The following is a 25,760-nucleotide window of genomic DNA, read 5'->3' as shown; positions in this document are numbered from 1 at the left end:
TATCTTTATGAAAATAGGCCTTTCGTGTTTCTTGACCCCACCGTTTTCAAGGAAAAATAGTTTTAAAATCCTACATACACTTGAAAAAAGTTGGGCATGAAAGGGTTAAAGAAAGGAAATATTACGCCTGCACCCCACAGACGCTCAAGAATGAGCCTGTCATTGTTGTGCGTCCGAAAGACGTGAACCAATGTGCTACAAAAACAAAATGCAAATTGCCTAGTTAAATCGACCGCGCATCAAATAGTATTCAAACAGTTGGAGAAGGCAGTACAGTGATGATTCGCTGGTTGGTCACTCTTTAACTGGAGTGCTTTTTAGTTGGACCTCCGCTAGTTGGTCTATGTAGAACAACTATGATGACCACACGACTGTTTTCCCAGGTAAAGCCAAAGAGGGTATATGTCCTCCCGAAGCTACACTTGATACTGCACCCCCTCAAAGAAATGTCCGATTTCAGCTCAGAATATACTACTAGAACGTAAGAGGACAACGCACAAAGATCGATGAATTGTTCGTAGCTGTATCTGACGTAGAACACGATATCATTGTCCTGACACAAATATGGCTGAACGACGAAATCAACTCGTTGCAGCTGTTCGGACCTAGATATACAATCTATTGTAACGATCGTGATCCGATCATTGCTGGTAAAAAAGGGGCGGAGGAGTGATCATCGCTGCTTCTATTCGGTTATAGTTCAAACAAAAGAATTGTAACAATAACGGTATAAAGCAACTGTGGGTGAACATTAACAGCCATAGTACTAGCACATGTGTAGGCGTAATATATCGCCCTCCGGACCCCGCGGATAACATAAACGTTATTCATAAGCATATTGCCAATTCTCAAGAACCACAAGCTTCTCATTTGTTACTTGGAGATTACAACCAGCCTGGTCTTGCGTGGAAAAGCACTTCTTTCGGTTACGCTTACACTGACCCCTCCGACTCATTCATTTCGAGATCTAGCATAGCTCTTCTAGACGGTATGTCTCTACTGAACAAGCTACAACTGAGTACAATAACAGACGAAATCGCACGTTCGATGTTCTATTCATAAATGAAGAATTATGCATGAACTGTCATGTGTACGAAACAGAGGAGTCGCTCGTTGAAGTAGACTAACATCACCCCCCTCTCTTAGTTGGGCAGACCTGTCCTCAACAGGTTATCTTTGATGAGATGCTTGAAGATTTGAAGTTGGACATTTCAAAAACCGATTTTATTAGACTTAACAACGCACTGCAAACTGTTAATTGGGTGACATCGCTCAATAGCGCTACCAATGTAAATTACGCAGTAGAAAAGTTTTCGTTGATCCTCACACAATTGTTCGAAATATACGTCCCGGCACCGGGTCCTAGACCAAAACCATTCTGGTCCAATAGACGACTTCGAGAATTTAAGCGGCTGAGAGAAACCGCACTTCGGCACTACACAAATCTACGGAATTGCAATACAAAGCGGGAGTTCATTCACGCCAGCAGCTATTACAAAGCTTGTAACCGCTTTCTCTACTCCCGGTACGTGCTACAAACTCAATATGATCTTGAGCAAAATCCTAAACGCTTCTGGTCTTTTATAAGTGACAAACGTAAGGAGAACGGGCTTCCTTATCAAACGAAAGTGCTAGCACGACCAGCGGCATTTGCATTCTGTTCGCCAAACATTTTTAGAGTGCATTTGAAACAGTTCCGACGACTCCAGCACAGGTTGAAACCCGACTACGCGATGTTCCCAGCAACGTGATAAGCTTTGGTAACATCAGTTTTTCTGAGGAAGATATTGTTTCTGGTATTGAAAAGATGAAACCCTCGACATCAGCTGGACGTGATGGAATTCCTTCCATTATCTTAAAATGCATTCGTGCACTCTCTACTCCTCTAAACCTAACTTCGAATCAATCGTTATCACAAGCGACGTTTCCACTGTGTTGGAAAAAGTCGGTTATGTTTCCCGTCATCAAAAAGGCGACAAGCAGAACGTGGCAAGTTATCGAGCTGTTTGAAATTCTAGTAAGCAACGTGTTATTCCGGGAATCCAAAACGTATATATCGACAGATAAACATGGTTTTTTTCCAGTTAGATCAACATCCACAAATTTAGCACAGTTCACTTCATAATGCATAAAAAGTATAGAAAACTAAGCACAATCAGATACTGTCGATACTGACCTCAAAGCGGCGTTTGGTCGTGTCAATCACTCGCTCCTACTGGCTAAGATAGAGAAACTGCTAGCATCACCTTGGAATCACATAACTTCATAAATCTATCAGGTGTACCCCAAGGTAGCAATCTTGGACCCTTATTGTTCGCCTTGAAGAAACGTTTGTAATATCCTTCCACCAGGATGCAAACTCATCAATGCGGATGGTCTTGAATTGTTTCTCACTGTGCGGTCTGAATTGGACTGCAATGAACTACAGTGGCAACTAGGTGAGTTCTGTAATTGGTGTACTCGAAATCGGTTGTATCCAAATGCTCAATAATTTCTTTCACGCGCAAAAAATTTTCGTGGAGTTACACTATCTCTGGAAAATCATTTGATAGAGTTTCAGTTGTCAGGGACCTTGGTGTACTTACACGAGTTCCTTAACCCTTTGCAACGCAGTGGGACGTATATGTCCCCCTACTTCTTCTAAGTTTTTATTGGATTTCTAGTTAGCGTTGACATATAAATACGAATTCTTTCTTTTAATCAACTCTTAGGGATGTAAGGAGTACAACTAGCACAAAAAATATGTGAATTTGTTAATTACTTATTAATTATAAACAATTAAAACTCGAAAAACTCGTTTTTTTACAATAAATTCGGCTGTGTCTGAACTAAAAGTCCTAGAGATCTAAAAAATTTTTGCAACTATCTCAAATATTGAACAAAATAATGGATTTTTTCATTCGTAACCGAGCGCTCGTTTGTAACACACGCACGTTATTTAGTGTAACTTTACCTTGAGTTAGGCGATATCGGCGAAGGTGTTTACCCCCCCCCCCCCGAGTCAAGGTTTACCAGGATGGATCCGCCGGTGCTTGAGCGGTATACTTTCGGCCCAAAAATAAACCGTTAAACAGCATAACTGTTGCACGGGAGCTGACAAAAAGGTTACTCGGCCATAACCGAGATTAAAAAGGTTCAGTCAGATAATCTGCGCGTAGTCGTTACTAACTTAAAACAGGCCAATGATATAGTTAGCAATAGCCTCTTTACGATGGAGTATCGCGTCTACATTCCTTCTCGTGATGTGGAGATTGACGGTGTGATAAGTGATGCGGGTATAACTGTCGATGATCTGATGAATGATGGGGTTGTCCGCTTTAAGGACCTAACCTTTAATCAGTTAAGATTTTGGAGTGCAAGCAATTGCACTCAAAGTCCATCGAAGATGGGAATTACCATCCATACGACTCGTTTCGCTTAACCTTCGCCGGATCTGCACTTCCGAGCTACGTTGAAGTGGAAAGATCTCGTCTACCTGTGTGTCTGTTTGTACCACGGGTCATAAATTGTTCCAATTGCAAGCAGCTCGGTCCTACGGCCACCTACTGTAGCAACAAGCAACGGTGCGGCAAATGTAGGCACGCCATGCGGATGATACTAGCAGATACTATGCTCTTACGCAGAAATGCTTAAAATAGCTGTTCCACTTATATCCGAAAACCCATACGCCCTCTTGCCAACTGACGATAACGCCTCTAACGACCCTTGCGAGGGGCATTCTTTGGCTCCACTCGGAAACACTAGGAAAAGACCTAATCCAAACTCACCCGAACTTCCACGTAAGGGTCTTGGGTTGTTCCAAACAAGGGCACAAAATAAAAATCATTCATCAACTGGAGGTGATGCTACAAGTCTGAAAAAATACCTCCTGGTTTCGAGAAATTGAGATACAACCAGGAATTCCCAGCACTCCTCGGGGCATCAAAAATCACAGGTGCTCCCATTTCACAGTTAGAAACTCAACCTAAAACGAGATTCCTTTAATTTTCTGACATTGTGGACTGGATATTCACAGCTTTCAAAATTACCTCTCCTCTGAAAAGCTGGTTGCTATTCTACCAACAGTGAGAACATTTTTAAAACAGTTGACTGAACAATGGCCCCTTCTTGCAGCGATCCTATCCTTCGATAGCTAACTTATTCAACGGAATCACGGTTATGATCACTGTTGTACAGTGAAACTGCAGAAGTATTATCCCCAAAATTGTTTCATTAAAACACTTGCTAGATTTCAATAATTGAGATGCATTTTCTCTATATGAAACATGGCTTACTTCTAATAACCTCAACTTCCACGATTTTAGCATTATGCGCTTGGATCGAGAAGACTCATATGGAGAGGTACTTTTAAAGATCAAAAAGTGCTACTCCATCAATCGAATCAACCTCCCTTCGACGCCAGGCATTGAAGTTGTCGCTTGTCAAATAACAATCAAAGGCAAAGATCTTTGCATTGCTTCTATTTACATTCCTCCTAGAGCCATGATGGGAAATCGAAGATTCTCCAACGTGATTGAAGACCTTCCCTCACCCCGCTTGCTTCTTGGAGACTTTAACTCTCACGGTACAGGGTGAGGCTGTCTGTACGACGATAATCGATCCTCTTCCATTCAATACCTTTCTGACAACTTCAATATGACAATTCTGAACACAGGGGAAATTACACGGATTCCTAGACCAACAGCGTAAGCAAGTGCACTGGACATATTTCTATGCTCGACATCACTACGGTTAGATTGAAAGTGGAAGGTAATATCTGATCCCCACGGTAGTAACCACCTTCCGATTGTAATTGCAATCACCACTCGTTCAAGACCATCGGAACCAAGCAATGTTCCCTATGATCTCACACGAAACATTGATTGGAAGAGCTACGCTGCTGCGATATCCAAAACTATCGATTCGACACAGGTACTTTCCCCGGAGGAAGAGTATAATTTCTTGTCCAATTCGATTCTCGATACCGCGATTCAAACTCAGACGAAACGGGTACCCGACGTGAACACCCAAAAACGTTCTCCCAACCCGTGGTGAGACAAAAAGTGCTTAGACGTATACGTGGAGAAGGTTGGCGCGTATAAAGCCTTCCAGAACGACGGGTTAGTCGCTGGCTATCGACTGTACGCGATATTAGAAAAAACGAATGAAAAATTTAATGAAAACCAAGAAACGCAGTTACTAGCGCCGCTTTGTCGACGGGTTAACAAGAGAAACATCTATGAGCACTCTTTGGGGCACGGTCCGACGTATACGAAACCGAAACAGTACTAACGAGAGCGTGAAATATTCAAACCGTTGGATATTCGATTTCGCCAAGAAGGTTTGTCCGGGTTCCACCTCGGCACAGAAAATCTACCGCGCCTCGTAGCCTTACAATACCGCGAAGGAAACACACCATTTTCGATGGTGGACTTGCTCTCTTATCGTGTAACTATAAAGCTCCAGGTCAAGACAGAATCAAATTGAACTTGTTGAAGAATCTGCCAGACTCTACAAAGAGACGCTTGTTGAATTTATTTAATAAGTTTCTTGATGGTAATATTGACCCACACGACACGTGAGTGTCATCGCCATCTAAAAACTAGAAAAACCAGCCTCCGACCACAACTTGTATCGACCGATTGCAATGCTGTCCTGTATTCGGAAGTTATTCGAGAAAATGATCTTGTTTCGCCTAGACAATTGGGTCGAAGCTAATGGCTTATTGTCAGATACACAATTTGGCTTCCGCAACATGGCACATGCTAACAAAGAGCAGATGGCACCAGTATTCTTGGATATTACGGAGGCTTTTGATTCAGTTTCTATCAACATTTTTTATGAAAAGTTGCTCCAGCATGGTCTTTCACCAATTTTAAATAACTTTTTGCTTAACTTGTCTGAAAAACAAATGCATTTCTTGCATGGTGATCTATCGACATCACGATTCAGCTACATGGGCCGTTCCCAGAGCTCATGTCTAAGCCCCCTTCTCTACAATTTTTAAGTGAATGACATTGACGAATGTCTTGTCAATTCCTGCACGCTAAGGCAGCTTGCAGATGATGGTGTGGTCTCTATTACAGGTCCTTCACCCAAAACAAGAATCCATTGCAATAATTGCAGCCGACAACCATTTGCAAATAATGTTAGCATCGCTTGCAATTTTGCAGTTAAAGCTGCTTGCAATGATTGCAAGCATATAAGATCACTTCATCTCTTGCTATACCTAAACATGTATCCATCTATCCAAGATTACCACCACATTCACGTGCATATGCTGGGTGTTATAGGAACGCACGGCGAGTTTTTATTTACCATCTGCTTTTTATTCTCTCTCCACCAACATCATTAAACGTAATATTGTAGCTCATTCATTACACATGGGAAATGATCGAATTACGGATGTGATGATTGTACTAGTTTTAACACTCTCTTCTCATGTGGAAGTATGGAGCAATGCTAAGAATCACTGCTAAGATGCGCGAGAGCATGAGTTCAAGTTTGGGTTCGTCAGTTGCTTTTTTGTTAATCTTGAAATCGTCCAATTGTTTATATATGAATTTTATCCCCTTGTAACTATCTGATGGTATGGTTGGATGGTTGAAGTATTGGTTAGTAATCTACCCGTGATGGGTTCGTTTTTCAATGTCAGTGGTCTTTTTGACTAACGCGTATTGGTCACCAACACACATATATCGCTAATACATAGGCAAAATTAGTTTTTTCTGTTTCCTGCATTGCATACAAGGAAGATTCTTGTAATTTTTGCACATTACCAAAACGCTTGCAATTTTCGCTCGTATTTATTGCATTAATGTAAGCGATTCTTACAGGGTCTGTTTAGGTGTAAAGCCGTCGAATTGCAAGGACCACTGGAAGATACATTGGGAGAAAACTGAGCTAGTTATATTTTCTAGGAAGCGTGAACCAGCGAAATTACAGCTTCAGTTAATGGATAAAACTATTGGTCAGGTTTCAACATTCAAATATCTCGGGGTCTGGTTCGACTCTAAAGGTACCTGGGGATGTCACATTAGGTATTTGCCAACAAAGGATCAACTTTTTCCGTACAATAACCGGAACACCCTAGTAACAATTGAGGTTCTATGGTAGTTTTATAGCCACTCATAAACCTTAGATTGAACTTGTAGCATGCTATAAAACTACAATTGTTACTTGGGCATGGTGGGGAGCCCAACCTGCAGACCTAATCAGGATGTACCAAACAACGATATTATCAGTGATAGAGTACGGATGTTTCTGCTTTCGCTCCGTTGCGAGCATACATTTCATCAAACTAGAGAGAATGCAGTAACGTTAACCGTGCTCATTTCTTAGATACTTCTGATCCAATTGTATATTTCAACACATCCATGAAGGAAGATATTTGTGGAATCCCGGATCACATTCGCCAACAAGTGGTCCTAAATATTTTCTATAATAAATACCATCAAGTCGACTGCGGCAAAATGTTCTACACTGACGAATCAATTCTCGATGGGTCCACAGGCTTCGGTATCTTCAACGAAAATCTTGCTGCCTCATTCAAACTCAATGATCCTGCTTCAATTTACGTCGCTGAATTAGCTGCTATTCAGTATACTCTCGGGATCATTGACACCCTGCCCGCAGACCATTACTTCTTCGTTTCAGACAGTCTCAGCTCCATTGAGACCATCCGTGCGGCGAAGCCTGGAAAGCACTTAACGTATTTCCTGCGGAAAATACCAGGAATAGGAATCTTACCAGATTACCTTTGTTTGGGTTCCGTCACATTGCTCTATTGCGGGCAATGAGAAGGTGGACTCTTTAGCCAAGGTGGGCGCTTTAGAAGGCGACACTTACGAAAGACCAATTATTTTTTCAGTATCAGCTTCAATTAATTTTTCAGTATCTATCGTCAGAGGACGCTCGATAGTTGGCAAACTTCATGGAGCAATAGGTATCTAGAGTGGTGGCTACATTCCATTATCCCGAAGGTATCAACGAATGTTTGGTTTAAGCACTGAGAACTGACATACAAGTAAAGTTTTCAACTTGTGTAAGAAACAAAACTGTCGCTTTGATATGACAACAGCAAGTAGCAACTTGCCACTGGTTGGCGCTTCGATCGGGCAGCAATCGCTATACGGGACTTGTATGCAAACTTGGATACAAGCGGCTGGTGACTCACGCATGCGAATCTGCATGCGATGATGACTCTCAACGTATTTTCATTTAAATGTTTACACAGGTTTTTCGGGAAAGTTTGTTCTAGCTTATATGGTGGTTTAAGGGCTTGAATGTGAACCGGGACTTTATTCGTACGATATAAAAGCTCATGTCCAACCATTACACGTTCGATGCGCATCTCCGTCATATAGGACTTACTGAAGGTAATCATTGTGTTTGTGAGAACGGCTATCACGACATCGAGAATGTTGTTTGGCTATGCACAGAGTACTGGGTTGCCAGGTCCCAACTAATAGATTCCCTTCGGGACAGAGGTAGATCACTCTGTGTGTCAGTCCAGGACGTCCTGGCAAGCCGTGATCGCCCTTACATTTTTCTTAACTATATCTTACTGAAAACTATTAATGTCTACGTTTAGTACATATTCCTCTCTCTCATTCACAGAAGAACCCCATCAACCTCTCCCTATATCTACAATAAGACATTGCTTCACGAGTCTACGATGCATAACCTTCTTTGGTAACCGTCCATCCAGAACATCATGGCATACCTTACAAGCAGAGTGCATCGATATGAAATATTATTATGTTGAATTAAAGGTAACTTAATGCACTTTCGATCGTTGGAACATTTTCTTTTAAAGCGACTACTGGTTCTGACGTCATTTACGAATCTATTGAACTTTTTCTTAATTTTTCGTCGTTTTTTGAACAAAAACGAGCGTATGGTCAATATTTTCGGCAAAATGAAGCAATCCCAAAAATTATATTTTAATGGGAAATCAAGCCTGCTAATAACCAATGAAAATAAGCATTTGTTAGTTTAAATCCGATGAAAATTGCGAAAGTTATTCAATTTTTTGTAAAATGGCAATTTTTGCGTTTCTCTGGATCAACTTATTGAACGTCTCGATTCCAATTTTTTCTAGGGCTTGATTAATAATATGTGAGGGACTCTCTGTCAGAATTCTGTTAAACATGTAAATGGAAGAATGTTGAAAGAAACTATTGTGGGATAATATTAGAACTCGTTTATCCAAATGATTAAAAACTTCTGATAACAATAATTTCAGGCTCAATGAAATTATCGAATGGTTTGTATGCAATACTGCGTGTAATATTTACAAGTGTATTACATAAAATATCTCTCTTATGATACAAAATTCGTTATAAACTAAACCCGCACACGTTATAAAATTTGTATTTTGAAACGCTAGCTGCTCAATTGGGTTTCGTACAATGTTAATACAAACAATACGAATCCGTAGAAATATGTGATACTAAATACGTCAAGTATTATAAAATTAATAATTTGTAAAACTTTTAATTTGTGTTCCTTCCTAGAACATCTAGCAGTTCGTGTTTTGAAACTATGTAGGACATCGAACAAGAATTATTTTAGGTTTACAATTTAAAAAATCTGAATTTAACAATAATATGAAGAACGTAGAATATATTGTAATTGCACTTAGATGTTTTACGAAATATATTGTAGTATGTTGAAGTTTTGTGACCCAGTACAGTAAAATCGGTACATTATAGAAGCCAATATGAATCCAATATAATTTCAAATTATAAACTTCTAGACGTTATATGGGAAAATAAATTGTCAGTAGAACAAAACGTGTCGAAATAGATGGATAAGTCATCATTCGTGAAGTTAGTGCCCGAATTTAGCATTTTGCACAGTCATAAGCTTCCAATGTGTGTATCAAGGTATTGTGGAGCGTGCAGTTTACAATGTGTTTTGGGGGGGTGGGCGTAGCGTAGTTGGTAAATCGATTGCCTTGTGCGCAGCGCACCTGGGTTTGAGTCCCGAACCCGCACACAGGGTTAGAAATTTTTCATAAGAGATTTTTCTAACCCAAAGAGGCGAATGACCTTAAGGTTAAATCCTCTATAATCGAAACAAAAAAAAATACAATGTGTTTTGTACATATACGATTCTGTACATGTAAATGTTATGCGTATTTTTAATGCCGAATTTTTTTTGACATTACTCTACTGAGGCTGAAATTATTGTTATCAAAAGTCCTTTATTATTTGGACAAACGAGTTCGGATATTACCCCACATTAAATTCTTTCAAAATTCTTCAATTAACTTGTTTAACCGAATTCTGACAGAGAGTCCCTCATACATTATTAAACAAGCCCTAGAAAAAATTGGAATCGAGACGGTTCAACAAGTTGATCCAGAGAAACGCAAAAATTGCCATTTTACAAAAATTGAATAACTTTCGCAATTTTAATCGGATTTAAACTAACAAATGCTTATTTTCATTGGTTATTAGCAGGCTTTAATGTTCCATAAAAATATAATTTTTGGGATTGCTTCATCTTGCCGAAAATATTGACAACACGGTCATTTTTGTTCAAAAAACGACGAAAAATTAAGAAAAAGTTCAATAGATTCGTAAATAACGTCAGAACTAGTAGTCGCACTAAAAGAAAATGTTCTAACGATCGAAAGTGCATTAAGTTACCTTTAATTCAATAATAACAATAATAATAATAATAATATTTCATATCGATGCACTACTGTCGAAGCACGTACTTTTAATTTTAAAGGTAAAATTCATTTTTTCACTGTACCTCGAAAACTGCTCTACTGTAAATTTTTTGGACCTCATTTTCGGATTCAGCACACGATTTTACATTGAAAATGACCACTAGCTTATTTAGTTTAGAAATGCTGTGAACTAGTGTAATCAACCAGCCAACGACAATGTCAATTTTAGAAATTTGTCTATAAAAGATATTGAGAGCCAGGGAGCACTTCTCAGCTACTATAAACATAGATTATGTGGTTGTTGAGGTCCCTTATTACGACTCTAATAACAGAATTTAAAAATTCAAAATGGCGTCTACTTTTTACGAAATTTGCGAATTTTCTAATAATGAGCATAAAACTCGATTTACGAGAGTTGTTGAGGTCGCTGATTACGATTCTAATAACAGAATTCGAAAATTCAAAATTGCACGTGCAAACTCGAGTAACGGGGGTTAGAATCAAAATCAGTGACCAAAAACCCATTGTAAGACGTTTTAGGCCAATATAAAAATAAAACATGAAATTTAGCCAAGCACAGTCGCCGTATTTGATCCGCCATTTTTAATTTTACATTTTCGACGTCAAAATCAGAATCAGCGACTCCGAAAACCTATATAAAGCTAAAAATAACATTCTATGTATTTGGCTCTTTTGAAATAGATTGTTGGGGTAAACACTACTCCAGAGTTTTATTCCAACTGGTTATCTGATTTGTATACAACAATTTATTTAGATGGGAATTCAGTTTAAGAGAGAACGGATCAAGACTTTTAAGATCTTTGATCGGATCTATTTTTCTCGTTAACCGAATACTAGTGATAAGGAAGCAGATCTTATGATAACGATCCAAAAGGGGAAAGCGAGATCAATACATTACATTAAAGTTTATGGGATATTTAAATCTTATGAACAATGGTTGCTCCAGCAGGGCACTACAATTATAGATCATTCGATTATTCAGCGCACTTTAAACGTTAAAAGGTGTAAAGAGATGCAAAAAGTTATGGACTGTCGAGAAAATGGTGCATCCAAAATTCGACATAATATTCACACAGAACGTACACATTTTAAGTATAATGATTATTAATCATTATGATGAAAAACATGTTTTCAGACAAAATCATGCCGGAAATGGGTTCAGGGCTTCAAAATTATGTATAAAACATTTCAAAACGATCACATATTCTAGTTTTATGTCAGCTTGTGTAAGGGAAGGAATCAAGGAATGTTTCTTCCTCAGCATGCGAATACCTACAATTTCTTTACATAGAAGTATTTGTATACTAAAGCTTGCCTTGTTTCGCCATAATAATAACAAGTAATTTTGGAATGTATTATAATTATGAATTTTTCCTCCATTTCCAGGTTCTACAGCTAAACCGTATCGTCATTCAGAGCAGCAATTCGGGCGATGGCGCTTACCATTAAAAGGGCGACCGGTGTCTGCCCTTTGAGCGCAGCAGTGATACATTCGTAGAGCAGGAAGTTGTTTTGAACACGAAACAACTTCTAACTGCTACTTAGCAATTTGGGTGAGTTGCGACGGATCCCCCCGCATGTTTGCTCCAACAGCTTATATATAACCTCAACTACCGGCCCGTTCTAGAATGTCCTGCAGCGTAGACGGGCTGCCGGCGGGGTGTCGACTCCGTGGCATGGGCTCGACCATTCAGAGCGGTCCACTTAATACGGCTTTAGGTGGAACGCAAGAAACCACATCCAACATTGTGCCGCTACAACGACCACCGTCGCAGAAGCCGTGCTGCTTCTGCTGGTGCTGCTGCTGCTCTTGTTCTTGGTAAGTTGTCTGCGTGTTCTCTGCCGAAAACATCGATCGTAAGATTAAGTCGTGGATGAAAATGCTATACGCTAGCTAACGGAAACGGGAACCCAAGCGTTTCCTGCAATTTTAATTTTATGGAGACGCACGCTACTTCACTTACATCTGTCATATCTCGCGTGTTCACAAGTACAACTATTGACCGTTAATAGCTCGACATACATTGGGAAAAGAGGAAAATTATTTTTAGATAACAGTTGACCTTTCTTCACCACTAAATATCGATCGATGTCGGCAACTCATAAACAGCATATAATATCCGAATATAATACTCAGAACCGATTTTCCTCTTTCTTTCCATATTTTTCTGTTTGCTGTTTACCCATGTTGCTATCGCATTGTTGTTTCATCCATGAAGGGCTAAATGGTGAGTTCATAAATATGTTATTAACTAGGGCGATGATTTTGATGTAATTCCCGTGGACGATGACAAGTAACTAGTTATATGACGGACCAGTATTTTCCACACGCAGAGTCCCAATAGGATAGATGATCCTTTATTCGTCTTCGTTTCATTGTCTTTTTCATAACATGATATTAATAGACTGAAGGGATTGTCATGAGCCTCGCACGTTGAGGTTCATGAAAAAATAAAGATCATGTAGCACGAAACAGTGGACTTGGATGCGTTGAACAGGCACTGTGCCAACTAGTGTGTTGAGTGGTAGAGATAAATTAGTGTACAGCAACCCTAGTAAGGGGAGGCGTTGACCAGCAACAGTTCCCAGGAAAGCATACATAATTTATCTATTGAGTGACGCTATTATTTGTTTTCGTGCTCACATCGCTAGCTGTTGAATTCAAATTGGCACCGGTTCAACTTTTCTTCTGTAGCCATACAAACGCGCATATCTATATTAGACCGATACAATATTGCAAGTTTCTTGTTGACTCGGTCGAATTTTTAAGTTTCTATATGTAAATGTAAAAGAGAGTTTACATATAAGATGTTCATTTAAAAAAAATATCTGTGTCGGGTTGTGCATTCCAAAATTATCAAAAATTTGAGTTAATGTGTAAAGATTAACATTATCGAAGACTGAAAAAAATTAAAGAACTTTAAAATTTTCAATGTTATATTAACATTTAGTTTCGAATTTATCACGATTACTTCAAAATTGTTTATTGAACTGAATGTTACCTTTCTTATATTCTTCTTTCGATCTTTCATAATTATCAAAATATAAATATAATAATTCCTGTGAGCAGACCACAAGCAACAAAACCAGCGTATATTCGCTATGGTGGTGAAACCCATTATCATTCGAATGAGCAGTGCTCCGAAAAAAGCCAATATTTGAGCTTGTCTAACAGCACATAATCACGTGCAAAGGCAAAGAATGTCAATAGTACAACAGTTGTATATTCAAATATTTATCATCGATTTACATGAATATATTATTGTGCTCCACAAAGAAATCCACGTCTTCCAGCTGGAGTAAATGCCCTCGTCATTCTCATTATTTTCTGAATCGCTCCGTATAATTTGTAGGTGACCTTCCCCCATCCCAGTACACTACCCTCTCCGGTCAATTGACTGGCGCACTCATAAATTGGCAATCGAAAAGCCATTACCACTACCAATAGCTATCCGGCTGTTGCCTACATTTTTTCGCCTCCAAGCGCTATATCTTTCAGTTCCCATGATGGAAGAGCAGATGGGACATATTCAGGTGGCGCCCGCTCAGTGCTGATGCTGCTGTACCAAAGAGAGAGAGAGCAGGTAGATGCACTGGAGTCAGGCGCATCGTATTTTTTATCAATCAATATCCATCTCATCCACCGCTGCCATTCCCCGTATATCGGCATCCCGTTGCTAAAACGTCTAAGCTAAACTCACTTCCGTCGGTCCCAGCGGAGAAGCATGACCCACTCAAAAAAGACAAGGGCAAAACGGGGTCGGGTACTGATGAAGGTAGCACAGGGCATTACTGGCCAAACATCACACGAGACATCGTGGGCTGCTTTACGAATAACGGATCGAGAGAGAGAGAGAGAGAGAGAGAGAGAGAGAGAGAGAGAAGAAAACTCGTAGTGGATTCTGAACCGTGATATGATAGAGTTTGGTGATGTCATGGGATGCTGAGCTGATGTGGATTCGAGCAACCCACGTTTACCCCCACAGTCGCCGTAGTTGAGTGCTTTGGAAAATTTGTATGAATGAATTGGTTTTCTTTGCGGCTACGATACGGAGGTGTTCTTCACATTGCGTGATGTTTGGTGCACGATAAAAGTGGGTAGAGATGCAATGTAGAGTTTCGGTTAGAACTATCTCGAATTCAATGTTTTCTTTGTGATGTGCACCGATCATTTGGTAGTCTGTCTAATTTAATACTCCAACCAATGACCAATCAAGGTAATTTTGACCACATTAGCCACCTATGACCGATCTTGATGCCCCTGGGGAACTCGTGAAGTTCCTGAGCTAATGTCACAGAAAATAAACCTGCACAATCATAATACTTCATAGATTAAAAATCTATTGAAATGAACATCAAATTAGGGACCGTACGATAATTACGTAAGGCATTTTTAGAACATTCCAACCTCCCCCTCCCCCCAGATAAGAATTCGTAAGATTTTGATGAACTCCCCCTCCCCCCTACATAAGATCTTATCATGATTATCGTAATTAAAAAATCATATTGTTAATTCATTAAATAAGATAGCGAAAACAATACTTATAGAATTATTTCAAGAAAATTCATAACAAAATTTAACTGCATTCATCTGTTGTAATTTTATTTGCATTCTAGTAGAACGCCTACTTAGTGATATTTAGAAAAGCCAGTCTGGTCCATATAATCTGCTTCGCTATATTCCACTTCCTTTGAATCTATTTTCTTGTGATGCAGAGCTCAAAAGAATTTATAACCTTTTCTGGCATGAATTTATTCTGAGCTCCAACTGTGACGATTATTGTACGCATAGTTCCGACATCTTCGAATTTTCTTGAAGTAAAATACAGTTCACACTCTGGAAATATTCGGCCCACAAGATCTGTCATAATCGCATGACAGAACATTTTCCGAATACTTTGCGGTTTGAACAAAAAGTCTGAATAGAATAATATTGGACCATCAACACGAAGAGTGTCAGCACTCCTTAACTTGTATAAGGCATACTGTGACCCCAGTTCTCGAACAGAACAATGTGCCACCAAGCGTCAAGAAATTGATGTAATTGCTCTAACACCATCGACAATTAAGACGCTCTTCACAATGGCAACAATAAACAAAATTACATAATTAATTTAACAATCATATCCTACTGTTGCAAAACACTTCAATTCCAGGTCCACCCTTCCTTGGCCATGATGTACTATATGTGCTAATTTTGTTTGATATAAAAAATGTTCATGGCACAAATAATAAATAATTCTTGTGTAAAGAATATTTTTCTTATTGATTTCATTTTCATACTTTTTTATGATATTACGTAAGAAAGAACAAACCCTCCATCCCCCTCAGATAAGAATTTATAAGATATTTTGAAACTCCTCTCCCCCCATATGCCCTTACGTAATTAGTGTATGGCCCCTTACTTCGATTCGCAGGCCTAGATCACTGATGACGAATCAAAGATTCTTGGAATATATTGTCCACTATCGATAATTCCAGAGAATATATTCCAAAACTAAAGGGGGAAGTACATACCTTCCCCCCCCCCCTCAGCATTTCAATTTTCTGGCTACGTCTATGTTATTCGCCAATTCATTCTGTATATTTCATTTAAAGGTACCAAGTCTCTGCGGTGAATATATTCTCATTTATTTAAGTTTAATTTCTCGAATTGGTTGGAACCATAGGTTTTAAAATCGTTCTAACTATTTTTTGAAAACTCGTACCTAGTTATCATCTCCGACAAAGCTGTTAACCAAGGTTTGAACTATAGTTTTATATAGCTGATTTTTCATATTGAGTGATATAGCGATCTTTATTAACGTAAATGCAAAATAATTTATTATTATCCCGTATTAAATCCTATACTATTTTGCACAGGCTTTTGGGTCCACAAAAGGAACTCAAAAAGGGCTGTACTGAAATATGACATATGTCGAGCCACTCTAGTGGCCATATTAAAAAAAATATAAGGCGTCTAAATATAAATCTCTGACAACCAGATATGAAAACCTTGACTGACCTCCTTCGACACCAGTTTATCCGTATCTAACCGTAAGGCGGGTGGCGTCATAAAAACTTTCATTTAGAACTTGTCAGCACTTTAAATTTTCAAATGCTATTTTTCCGTTTCATATGTTAAGATGTTTGCAAGTTGATTTTTGAAGTTCAAATATTGAATACAAGTCTTCTCTTGCAAGCTTTCGATAAAAATAAAGAATATTGGGTTAAGTACACCATGGAATCAATGATCTCATTTAGCGTCCTATTTCCCCACGAGTTAACCGAATTGACACGTAATTTCAAATGCAACCTTAAAAATTCAAAATGAGTGGGATTTGACCAAGTTACAGAAGACTTTATTATTAAAAATTTCTTTCTTTCTCGAGTTTTGTTTCGTGTGATTTCCACTGGTTTTTTTATGATAGTTGCTATCAATGTTTTCAATTTTCACACATGTATGCACACTCACACACTATACTATTATAAGCACTTTAACTAATTCAAGATCTTGAAAAAAATGAAGGTAAGCGCTTACACCAATGCACAGTGGTCCGGAATGTAAATTTTGCAGGAAATTAACTTTTTGATAAAACTAAATAACTTAGCCTTATAATATGTTTAGGAAAGTTGTTGTGCTTTGCAAGGCATTTTTTGTTTAAGCAGAAGCTAGGGTGGTTCTAATTTTAGCAAGATTTAAAATTGAACTTTTTAACGGTTCGAGATAGAGCTTGACTGTCTTCGATAATAAATGAAAAATGGCGGAGTTGTTCAATGTTGAAATAGGATACATCCAGATGGCGTACCCTGTAGATTACTACAAATGGCAAATATGATATTGTTGTATATCTTGCAATATTTACTCAAAGTACATATAACTTTAAAACGAAAGAAGCTAGAGGTTCAGTATATTAAGACAAACTATTCATCTTCAAAATATCTGAAAGCATTTTAGAATTTAGAAGCCATCATAATGCAAAGTCAAAACTGAAAAAGTTATGTAAATAAAACCATTTTTCAACAAAAGGCAGCGAAACTCTATCTCGAACTAAGTTGATTTTCTGATTTTAATAAGTCTAGAACCACACTACCCACTACTTAAAATAATAGAAAGGTCTTGTATAGTGTAAAATTTTGTCATGAAAACGAAGCTATGCCTTTTATATTGTACACCGTGAAAGTAATTTAAACATACTACCATGGGTCAATTCCCCATCACCCAAAAGAAAACGAACAAACAATATCCCGAAGGAATAGTGCTTCTTGCTTTTATAACATTTTGCTCTTTTACATATAATTTACATTTCATTTCAATGAATTATACAGAAAATTTCTTTCACGATGATAGACAGTTAAAATGCGAGTGTTTCAATGAATAATAGTAAATCGCTTAATATTTTGCAATGGAATATAAGGGGTATGAATGAGCTTTGTAAATTTGATCAAATCTTGCAAACATTGGATCGTTGCAATAAATTAATTGATGTGCTTGTTATCGGGGAAACGTGGATCAAGTCGGGCAATGAAGATATCTTTAAAATTAGGGGCTATAATGGGATTTTTTGCTGTAGAGAACAATCGAACGGTGGAGTAGCTATCTACGTCAGGAAGAATATTTCTCATAGAGTAGTGCTGAACACTGTTGTTAACGGCTTTCATCATGCTCACATCGAACTCTGCATAATGCAACATTATTTCGATGTGCATTGTTTATATCGCCCTCCATCTTACGATATTGGTCAATTCCTTGCCAAGCTTGAAAGTGTTCTTGCTTCCGCTTCAAATTCGCGCCCCTGTTTCATTGTAGGGCATCTCAATATACCGGTTAACCTATAGAATAACAATGTCGTCTCACGTTATAAAACTCTCCTGGAATCGTATGGTTTCATATGCACGAACACATTTCCGACTCGCCCAGCTAGTTCAAATATTCTTGATCACGTTGTTTGTAGACTGGAGGATGCTGCTCGCTTACGAAACGACACGGTTTACACATAGTTAGTGATCACGTTCAAATTATATCTTCATATAAACTTGCAGTAAAAAGATAACCCGTTAATTTAACTAAATCAATAATCAATCATGAAAAACTCAATAACGACTTCCAAAATTTCATAGAAAACATCGAGTTGATTGATGATGTAGATGTATGTCTTACAAATATCATCACAACCTACAATTCTTTACTTGCGGAAAACACTAGAACGGTCTCCAAAATTTTTAAATGTAAATGCGTTTTTTGCCCATGGATCAATTTCGATTTGTGGACACTGATTAAAATCAAAAGCAATTATCTGAAACGAGTAAAAAATAACCCCAATGATGAAAACCTCAAAGCTCTTCTGCAACACATAACTAAAAAGTCAATCTACTGAAAAAGCGGTGCAAAAAGGCGTACTTTGAAAACCTTCTATCCAACACAACTCATTCAAAACTTTGGAAAAATATTAATACCATTTTTGGTCGTTCAAAGTCGGATGTTCCCATCAGCCTAATTTGCAATTATATAAGAGTCACTGAGCTGAGACTAAAGAAGTATGTAATGTTTTCAACGAATATTTCTCTAGTATTGGCAAAAATTTGGCTAACAATTTTCCCACGAGTCCTAACATAAATCCTATTACAAATATACAACACGTCCAAGAAACAATCTTCTTGCGTCCTGCAATCATAAACGAAGTGATCCTTTTGAGTAAAGGCCTCGAAAAAAATAACAGCTATGGTCCTGATAAGATCCCCGCTAGTGTTCTTAAGAGTAACTGTACCACTTTTGCGAACATCCTAACCAAAGCCTTTAATTTAATAATTCAAACCGGTAGGTACCCAGACTGTTTAAAAATAGCCCGAGTAATTTCAATTTTCAAAGCTGGCGATCCAAACCAACCCTGCAACTATAGACCAATTTCAACATTGTGCGTTTTCAATAAAATTCTTGAGAAATTGCTCATCACTCGACTACTCGAGTTTTTGAACAAACACAACATAATTTACAACTACCAGTATGGGTTCAGACAGGGCTGCAGCACTTTAATTGCAATGACCGAACTAATTGACTCCATCATTGATCAAATTGATAGCAAAAGAATTGTTGATGCCCTTTTTCTGGACCTAAAAAAAGCATTCGATACTCTGGATCACTCAATCCTGCTTAAGAAGTTAGAATGCTATGGTATCAGGGGATTAGAAAATCATATTATTCGTAGCTATCTGTCGTATAGGAACCACTTCGTATCTATTGAAGACTCGTGTAGCTCTTATAGACCAATAGAAATAGGAGTGCCCCAAGGCAGTAATATTGGGCCACTGTTATTGTTATTGTACATCAATGACCTAGGTAGACTCGGGTTAAAAGGGACTCCTCGTCTTTTCGCTGATGACACAGCGTTGTTCTACCCTAACAATAACTGCCTGGATATTGTACGCGACATTGAATCGGTTTTAAAAACACTAACGACGTATTTCAACGAAAACCTTCTTTCCTTGAACCTATCAAAAACTAAATATATGCTGTTTCGTTCATCTAGAAGAGCTATAGGCGTGCATCCAGACCCAAGAATGGGACAGTCTGTAATTCAGGAATCTAACTGCTTCAAATATTTAGGACTTCACTTAGACCCCACACTCTCCTGGATTGAGCATGTAACAACTTTAGAGAGAAAAGTTGCATCGTTATATGGGGCTATGCGTAAAGTATGCTCTTTTGTTCCGAAGCATGTACTTCTAAAATTTTATTATGCGCACATCCACTCATTGCTGAACTATCTTGTATCTGTGTGGGGCCGTGCCAGTATTTCGAATCTGAAAAAGCTACAAACACTTCAAAACCGATGTCTTAAAATTATTTATAAAAAACCAATTATGTACCCTACTATTTTGTTATACAATAATAATGCCTATAACATTTTACATTTGCTTGGGTTGACTAACTACCAAACAATAATATACATCCACAATGCTTTGCATAATACTATTGCTCATAATAATCTAGAATTTACAACAGGCATTCGAGCTCACAGCACTAGACAAGCCAATCATTTATTATACTCCAGAGTATCCACGAACCTTGGTCAAAGACGCATTTCTTTCATCGGACCTAAGTTATTCAACCAGCTTCCTACTGATTTAAAGCAAATAACATGTCGCACTCGTTTCCAAGCAAAATTGAAACTAATTTTAAAAAATAAAATAGGAGAATTTTTAATTTAAACTTCGTTCACCACCAATCGAGCTTATTCCTTTAGTTATAATTGGTTAACATTTTTTTCTAGCAATAAGTAATAAATAAATTTAAATTATTATAAGCTTCCTGCAAAGCTACGATGGGACCCTTAAAAGGATTTTTTTCCGCTGGGTACTCGCCGTAGCTTCTTGTCAAATTTTGTGTTTTGTCGGTCTCGCATTGTTTTTTTTTGTTCTCAGCGTTTCCGCGATTCGTTTGTTTTGTTGTGCTGACTTTTTTGTACGCTGAGAACTGATGTGTCCACTACCAGGGGGCTCCGTTTGTGAGCTTTTTGGTGTGGGGGTAGGAGGCGGGCTATTAAATAAAAAAAAATCATGAAAGCTTATATATTTAATATAACTTTTACAGGTTTCATTTTTTTCTAACATTTTCTTTATATTTTTTTAAGTTTTTGAAGCCGAACATTTTCTTCTAATATATCAAAACTCTAATTTTTTATTATTCAAAAGATAGATGTATTTATAATATCAAAAATTTATTTTTTGAGATTATTTTTGTGAAATTAAAAAAAATATCGTACTCGCCTTTTGCTCATTTACACCTTATATGTAGTTGAAATATAATTATATTTTATTTGCTCCAATGAGTAATATTGGTACATATTCCACAGAACCACATTTTGGGCAAAAAATCTCTCATAACTTGTCAACAATAACAGTTAGATATGTGGTGCCATGAAACAAATCATTCGCTATAACAATCTTAAAGTTGTCTGAAGACCACTTCAGATTTAAATCAAAGCCGCAAAAGTTATTTGAATAAAAGAGTTTTTTCTATGAAACACTAAGAAGCATCTAAAGTTTTGATTTTAATTTGTTGTAAAATGAAAATTATGACACATTGAACGAGGACATTGATAAAATCGGGACATATATTTTTCTTTCTTTTTAAGAAACTGAAGCTCTTAAAATATTTTTCTTTGGTCCCTAGATATAGCAAAAAAAAAAAATTGAAATTTTTTTTTGCGTATTTCGGATCTCCAAGATAAGAAAAATATGCTCAAGAAAGTCTGCTAGAGCCCACCAAAATACCAGCTATCACTTTTCATATGAAGTTGATAAAATCGAGTCAAAAAGCTGATGAAATCGGGAGTCTATGAAATCGGGGGCTGATAAAATCAGGCCTTCACTGTATATATCATTTTTTTCAATTGCGATTTTGTGATAAGTGAGTTGACATATCAACCTCATTTTCCTATTAACTATGGTTCAGTTTTTTCTACAATTTTATTATGCCTAAAATATATACTTGAACGACGGTTTCAAATTTCTAAATCAAAAATGACCTTTCGGTCAAGCAAACTTTTTGCAAATAACTGCCAAAAATTAATCTTTTAAAATGAGGCTCATTTTTAGTGTATGGGGTATTAAATTAACTATTCACAGGGGCGGCGAAACACTTTACGCCCGAGTGGGTAGAAAGTATAGGGTGAGGGGTCCATTAGTAAGGATTTTTTCCCTTTTCGCAATGCACGCGCTTATATTACATTCACATTAAATCACGTTCGTTTATGCAAATGGAATTGTGGTACATCGATGTTTTCAAATGTGTGTAGTGCGAGATACATACGTTGCACATCTAATTTTTTTGAAATGGTTCAAAATTTCGAGTGGGTAATTACCCACTCGGTTATTTTCGAGTGGGTAGTACTACCCATACTATCCACGCTTTCCGCCGGCCCTGACTATTCAGTATGATGAGTAACCAAAGAAAAGCACATCTTATCTCAATAAAGTGACTGTGTGGTGCAGTTTGTACACGAATGGTATGCTGGGTGAATTTTTCTTTAAAAATGATGCTGGAGCCAACGTCAGAAAAAAAACTTTTTTCGTTTTCAATTTTTGTCCGTTTCTCTGTTCAACCTTAAAACAAAAAGAAGTACACGACAGTAGAAAAACTCAAGAAATAGAACTACGGAGAGAAAAACAGCGTTTTTGGCAACGTATGCCTCGGCATTTTATGGCAACACGTCCAATGTTATAAGGATAAGCAGTGCTCGATTGGATTCGTTTTTTGGCAACTAAATCCGAATCCAATCAATACAAAATGGAGTCTCCGCAGTTCTCTTTCTAGAGTTTTTGTACACAACAGTACCCCAAGAGTCATTTTTCAGGTTAACATTTGGAACAAAAACATTGTGTAATTTGATCAAAACACTCTGGTCATCCCAAAAACATGTTCTGCAAATGGCGCCACACCTTTACCTACGAATACAAAAAGATGGCTATTGTTGTATTAGGGTTACCAAATGGACTGAGAGGCAATTAAGGGCATCCCTGACAAATGTTATGCCAGTTATGTCACTTGAGCCAGAATGCTGAAAAAACAGTCGGAATTCTGACTAATTTTCCAGCGGTTGAACTGGGATGTTGAATCTCAATCGAGACAAATTAGAATGATGTAATGCCAATACCAAACGAAGATACCACTTTGGCCAAACCTTATATTGAGCTATCCAACAAATTATGGTTACTTCTGAGTAAAACAAATTTTGGTCGCCATGAGTCGCAGAGAGTATGCATTCACAAAAATAAATCGCTGGAAGGAATTGAAATTGATTCTCTTGGAAAAAAGTTTATCTGAATTGGTCCAATTTTTGATGACGGATTCGAGTATTTCAAGTGGTATCTGGCTAATTACTCGAGTAATGTTGGTTTCCAATGCTTGAGGATGTCACCGCCGCTATGTTTTCTTCACTGCGTGCTGGATATGGTCGATTTGTACGCTAATCATCCAATAGCAAGAACTACAACGCTTATTTTTTGGTTGTATGGCGAATAGTTGAGTCAGTTGGCCGAAGATGTCGACCATATTATGATTGGAGTTCACTAAACACATTTCCACAGATCGCTGATTTTCGAAATATAGTTGAATAAATGGAAGATGGTGAGCCAGTGTAAGTCTTTCCATTATGAAATGGCAAACAATACTAAACTACAATAGCATGACAGTTCGCAGTTAGTACCCGTTAACTACTAGAAAATGCCAAGGTTTGAGACTAAAATTAAGGACATTTGAAGTAAAATAAGGACGCTTTCCAAAAACCTCGAAAATAAGGACATGTCCTTTCAAATAAGGACGGTTGGTAACCCTAGTTGTATGTATAAGCTCCGTCAGTCACATGGCTACATCAATCATTTTTTCCCATTAGTAAAAAAAAGCCAGCCTTCGACATTACCCCATTCCACTCTACTCAGCTTGTAAATTAGTCCCTTTATGTGTTACAATCAAATACAGTTCCATTTCGTATTAAAACATATACAAACCTTTCTGGTTACTAGGAACTATTCCCAGACACGATTGTCAGATATGAGATTGGCTAAAATTACCTACTCGGTGTATCGTTGTGGTAGGCCGAGAAATATATTCACAGTACATTATAATCATCGTTGGTTATGTTGGGTGCAGTTCTGTCCCCATTTCAAGGAAACGAAACAAAAAAACATCAGCTAATGTTGATGTTCTGTCGAACTTTGGTGCGGCATCCAGCGATGTGAGTCATTCTTGTTCATTTTAAAGGGGAGCTAACTTTTATCGTTTGCATATTTTCCTTCTTTACTAAAAGGAAATGATAATGACAATGATGACACTGTCTTCTATATCATCGGTTTTGTCATCATTGTCATCATCATCATCATCATCTTTTGGGATATCACTCGATTGTACTCACCAATTTGTGTGAGTGAATCAGTAGCTAATCAACAAATTGCTTCTGGTTGAGGGAAAATACTCTTGGGATGTTTTTACTCGGTTGATTGTCAGGTGGGATGGAAAGAAGGAGAAACTAACATGAATCCACACAACAATGTCATCGAAAATTCTCCCCGTCTCTCTGTAACCATAGTGAGCGATGAGATATTTTTCTCACACTAAAAGGAAAGAGAGTGAGTTAAAGTGTCACTCACAGAAGTTGCGAGACATACCCCAAGTCGTGTGTTTGCGTGGAGGAAAATGAGTTTTCTTTCTTGCATTATCGAAACGACAGACTGTTGATGGTGTGGTTCTGCTGATTGAACTTACACATATTCACGCGCGTTCATTCAAGAGCTGTGATACAAGCCATATGACCGAGTTTCCACGAAGATTTGAGGTTTGAAAGCGGAATTAATTGACGAAGCGGGTCATGCGCAGAATGGATTCGTTAAGTTTAAACGCAGCACTGCTCCGAAGGACTAGTTGCCAGCTAAATTTTTCATTCATTGCTTTGCGGAAAGTGTGCAGAACAAGTTTTAAAAAACGCTTTTAATCCACCTAACAGTGTGACGAGGAAACTATCTTGATTGAGAACATTTAGAAATTCATGTTTCGAAATGTTTTTGTTGACATATACAACATGGACCAGTGGCAGAACTCAAAGAAACGCTCAAGTCAGCATAGGACAACATCAGAGCGAGAAATCTCAAAGGCTAAGCCAAATGAATGGAAAAGCGAAAATTGGCCTATAAAATAGACGGGCGAATTAGTACTATAATTATTATTGCTTGTTAATATCATATCTAAACATGTTCTGTGCAATATACCATGAAAATATAGAGCTGCTTGTCACAGTGCTCATTTTATACTCCTATTTGTTTTGAACATAACACTCGGGGGAAATCGAGTCGACAAACCAGTCAGCAACTATATGAATGAAAACAGCTAAAAAGCTAGTACTTTCAGCATCTTATAATGTTGTTTGCTCCTTTTTGCCTTGTTGCGCAAAAATATGTAATTCGACACCGCAAACAACATTGTGGAAGATTCCAAGAACGTGCAAGAATGACTAAAAAGTGAACATATAAAAACTAATTTTAAGGGGTCTTACATATAAAATGTTCCATAACTCGGAAAATATTGAAGTTAGATATAAAGTAT

General features: G+C 37.8%; 1 protein-coding gene across 5 annotated transcripts in view; it reads left to right on the top strand.

Moving 5' to 3' along the window:
• The window catches only part of LOC131694103 (regulator of G-protein signaling 17), a 114,770-nt gene that overhangs the window by 5,429 nt on the left and 83,581 nt on the right, over positions 1-25,760 (top strand). For 3 of the 5 annotated variants that reach the window (XM_058982498.1, XM_058982496.1, XM_058982495.1), the window contains 3 exons: positions 12,071-12,237; positions 12,312-12,503; positions 12,904-12,912. In XM_058982498.1, the coding sequence (XP_058838481.1) occupies positions 12,313-12,503; positions 12,904-12,912 (200 nt within the window). In that variant the 5' untranslated portion in view covers positions 12,071-12,237; position 12,312. Of the gene's footprint in view, positions 1-12,070; positions 12,504-12,903; positions 12,913-25,760 lie in introns of all 5 variants that reach the window. The other 2 variants (XM_058982497.1, XM_058982499.1) reach the window with 2 other exon arrangements.

This window comes from Topomyia yanbarensis, chromosome 3 (assembly GCF_030247195.1).
Source record: "Topomyia yanbarensis strain Yona2022 chromosome 3, ASM3024719v1, whole genome shotgun sequence".
Classification (NCBI taxonomy): Eukaryota; Metazoa; Arthropoda; class Insecta; order Diptera; family Culicidae; genus Topomyia; species Topomyia yanbarensis.
This window is presented reverse-complemented; position numbering and strand designations above follow the sequence as displayed.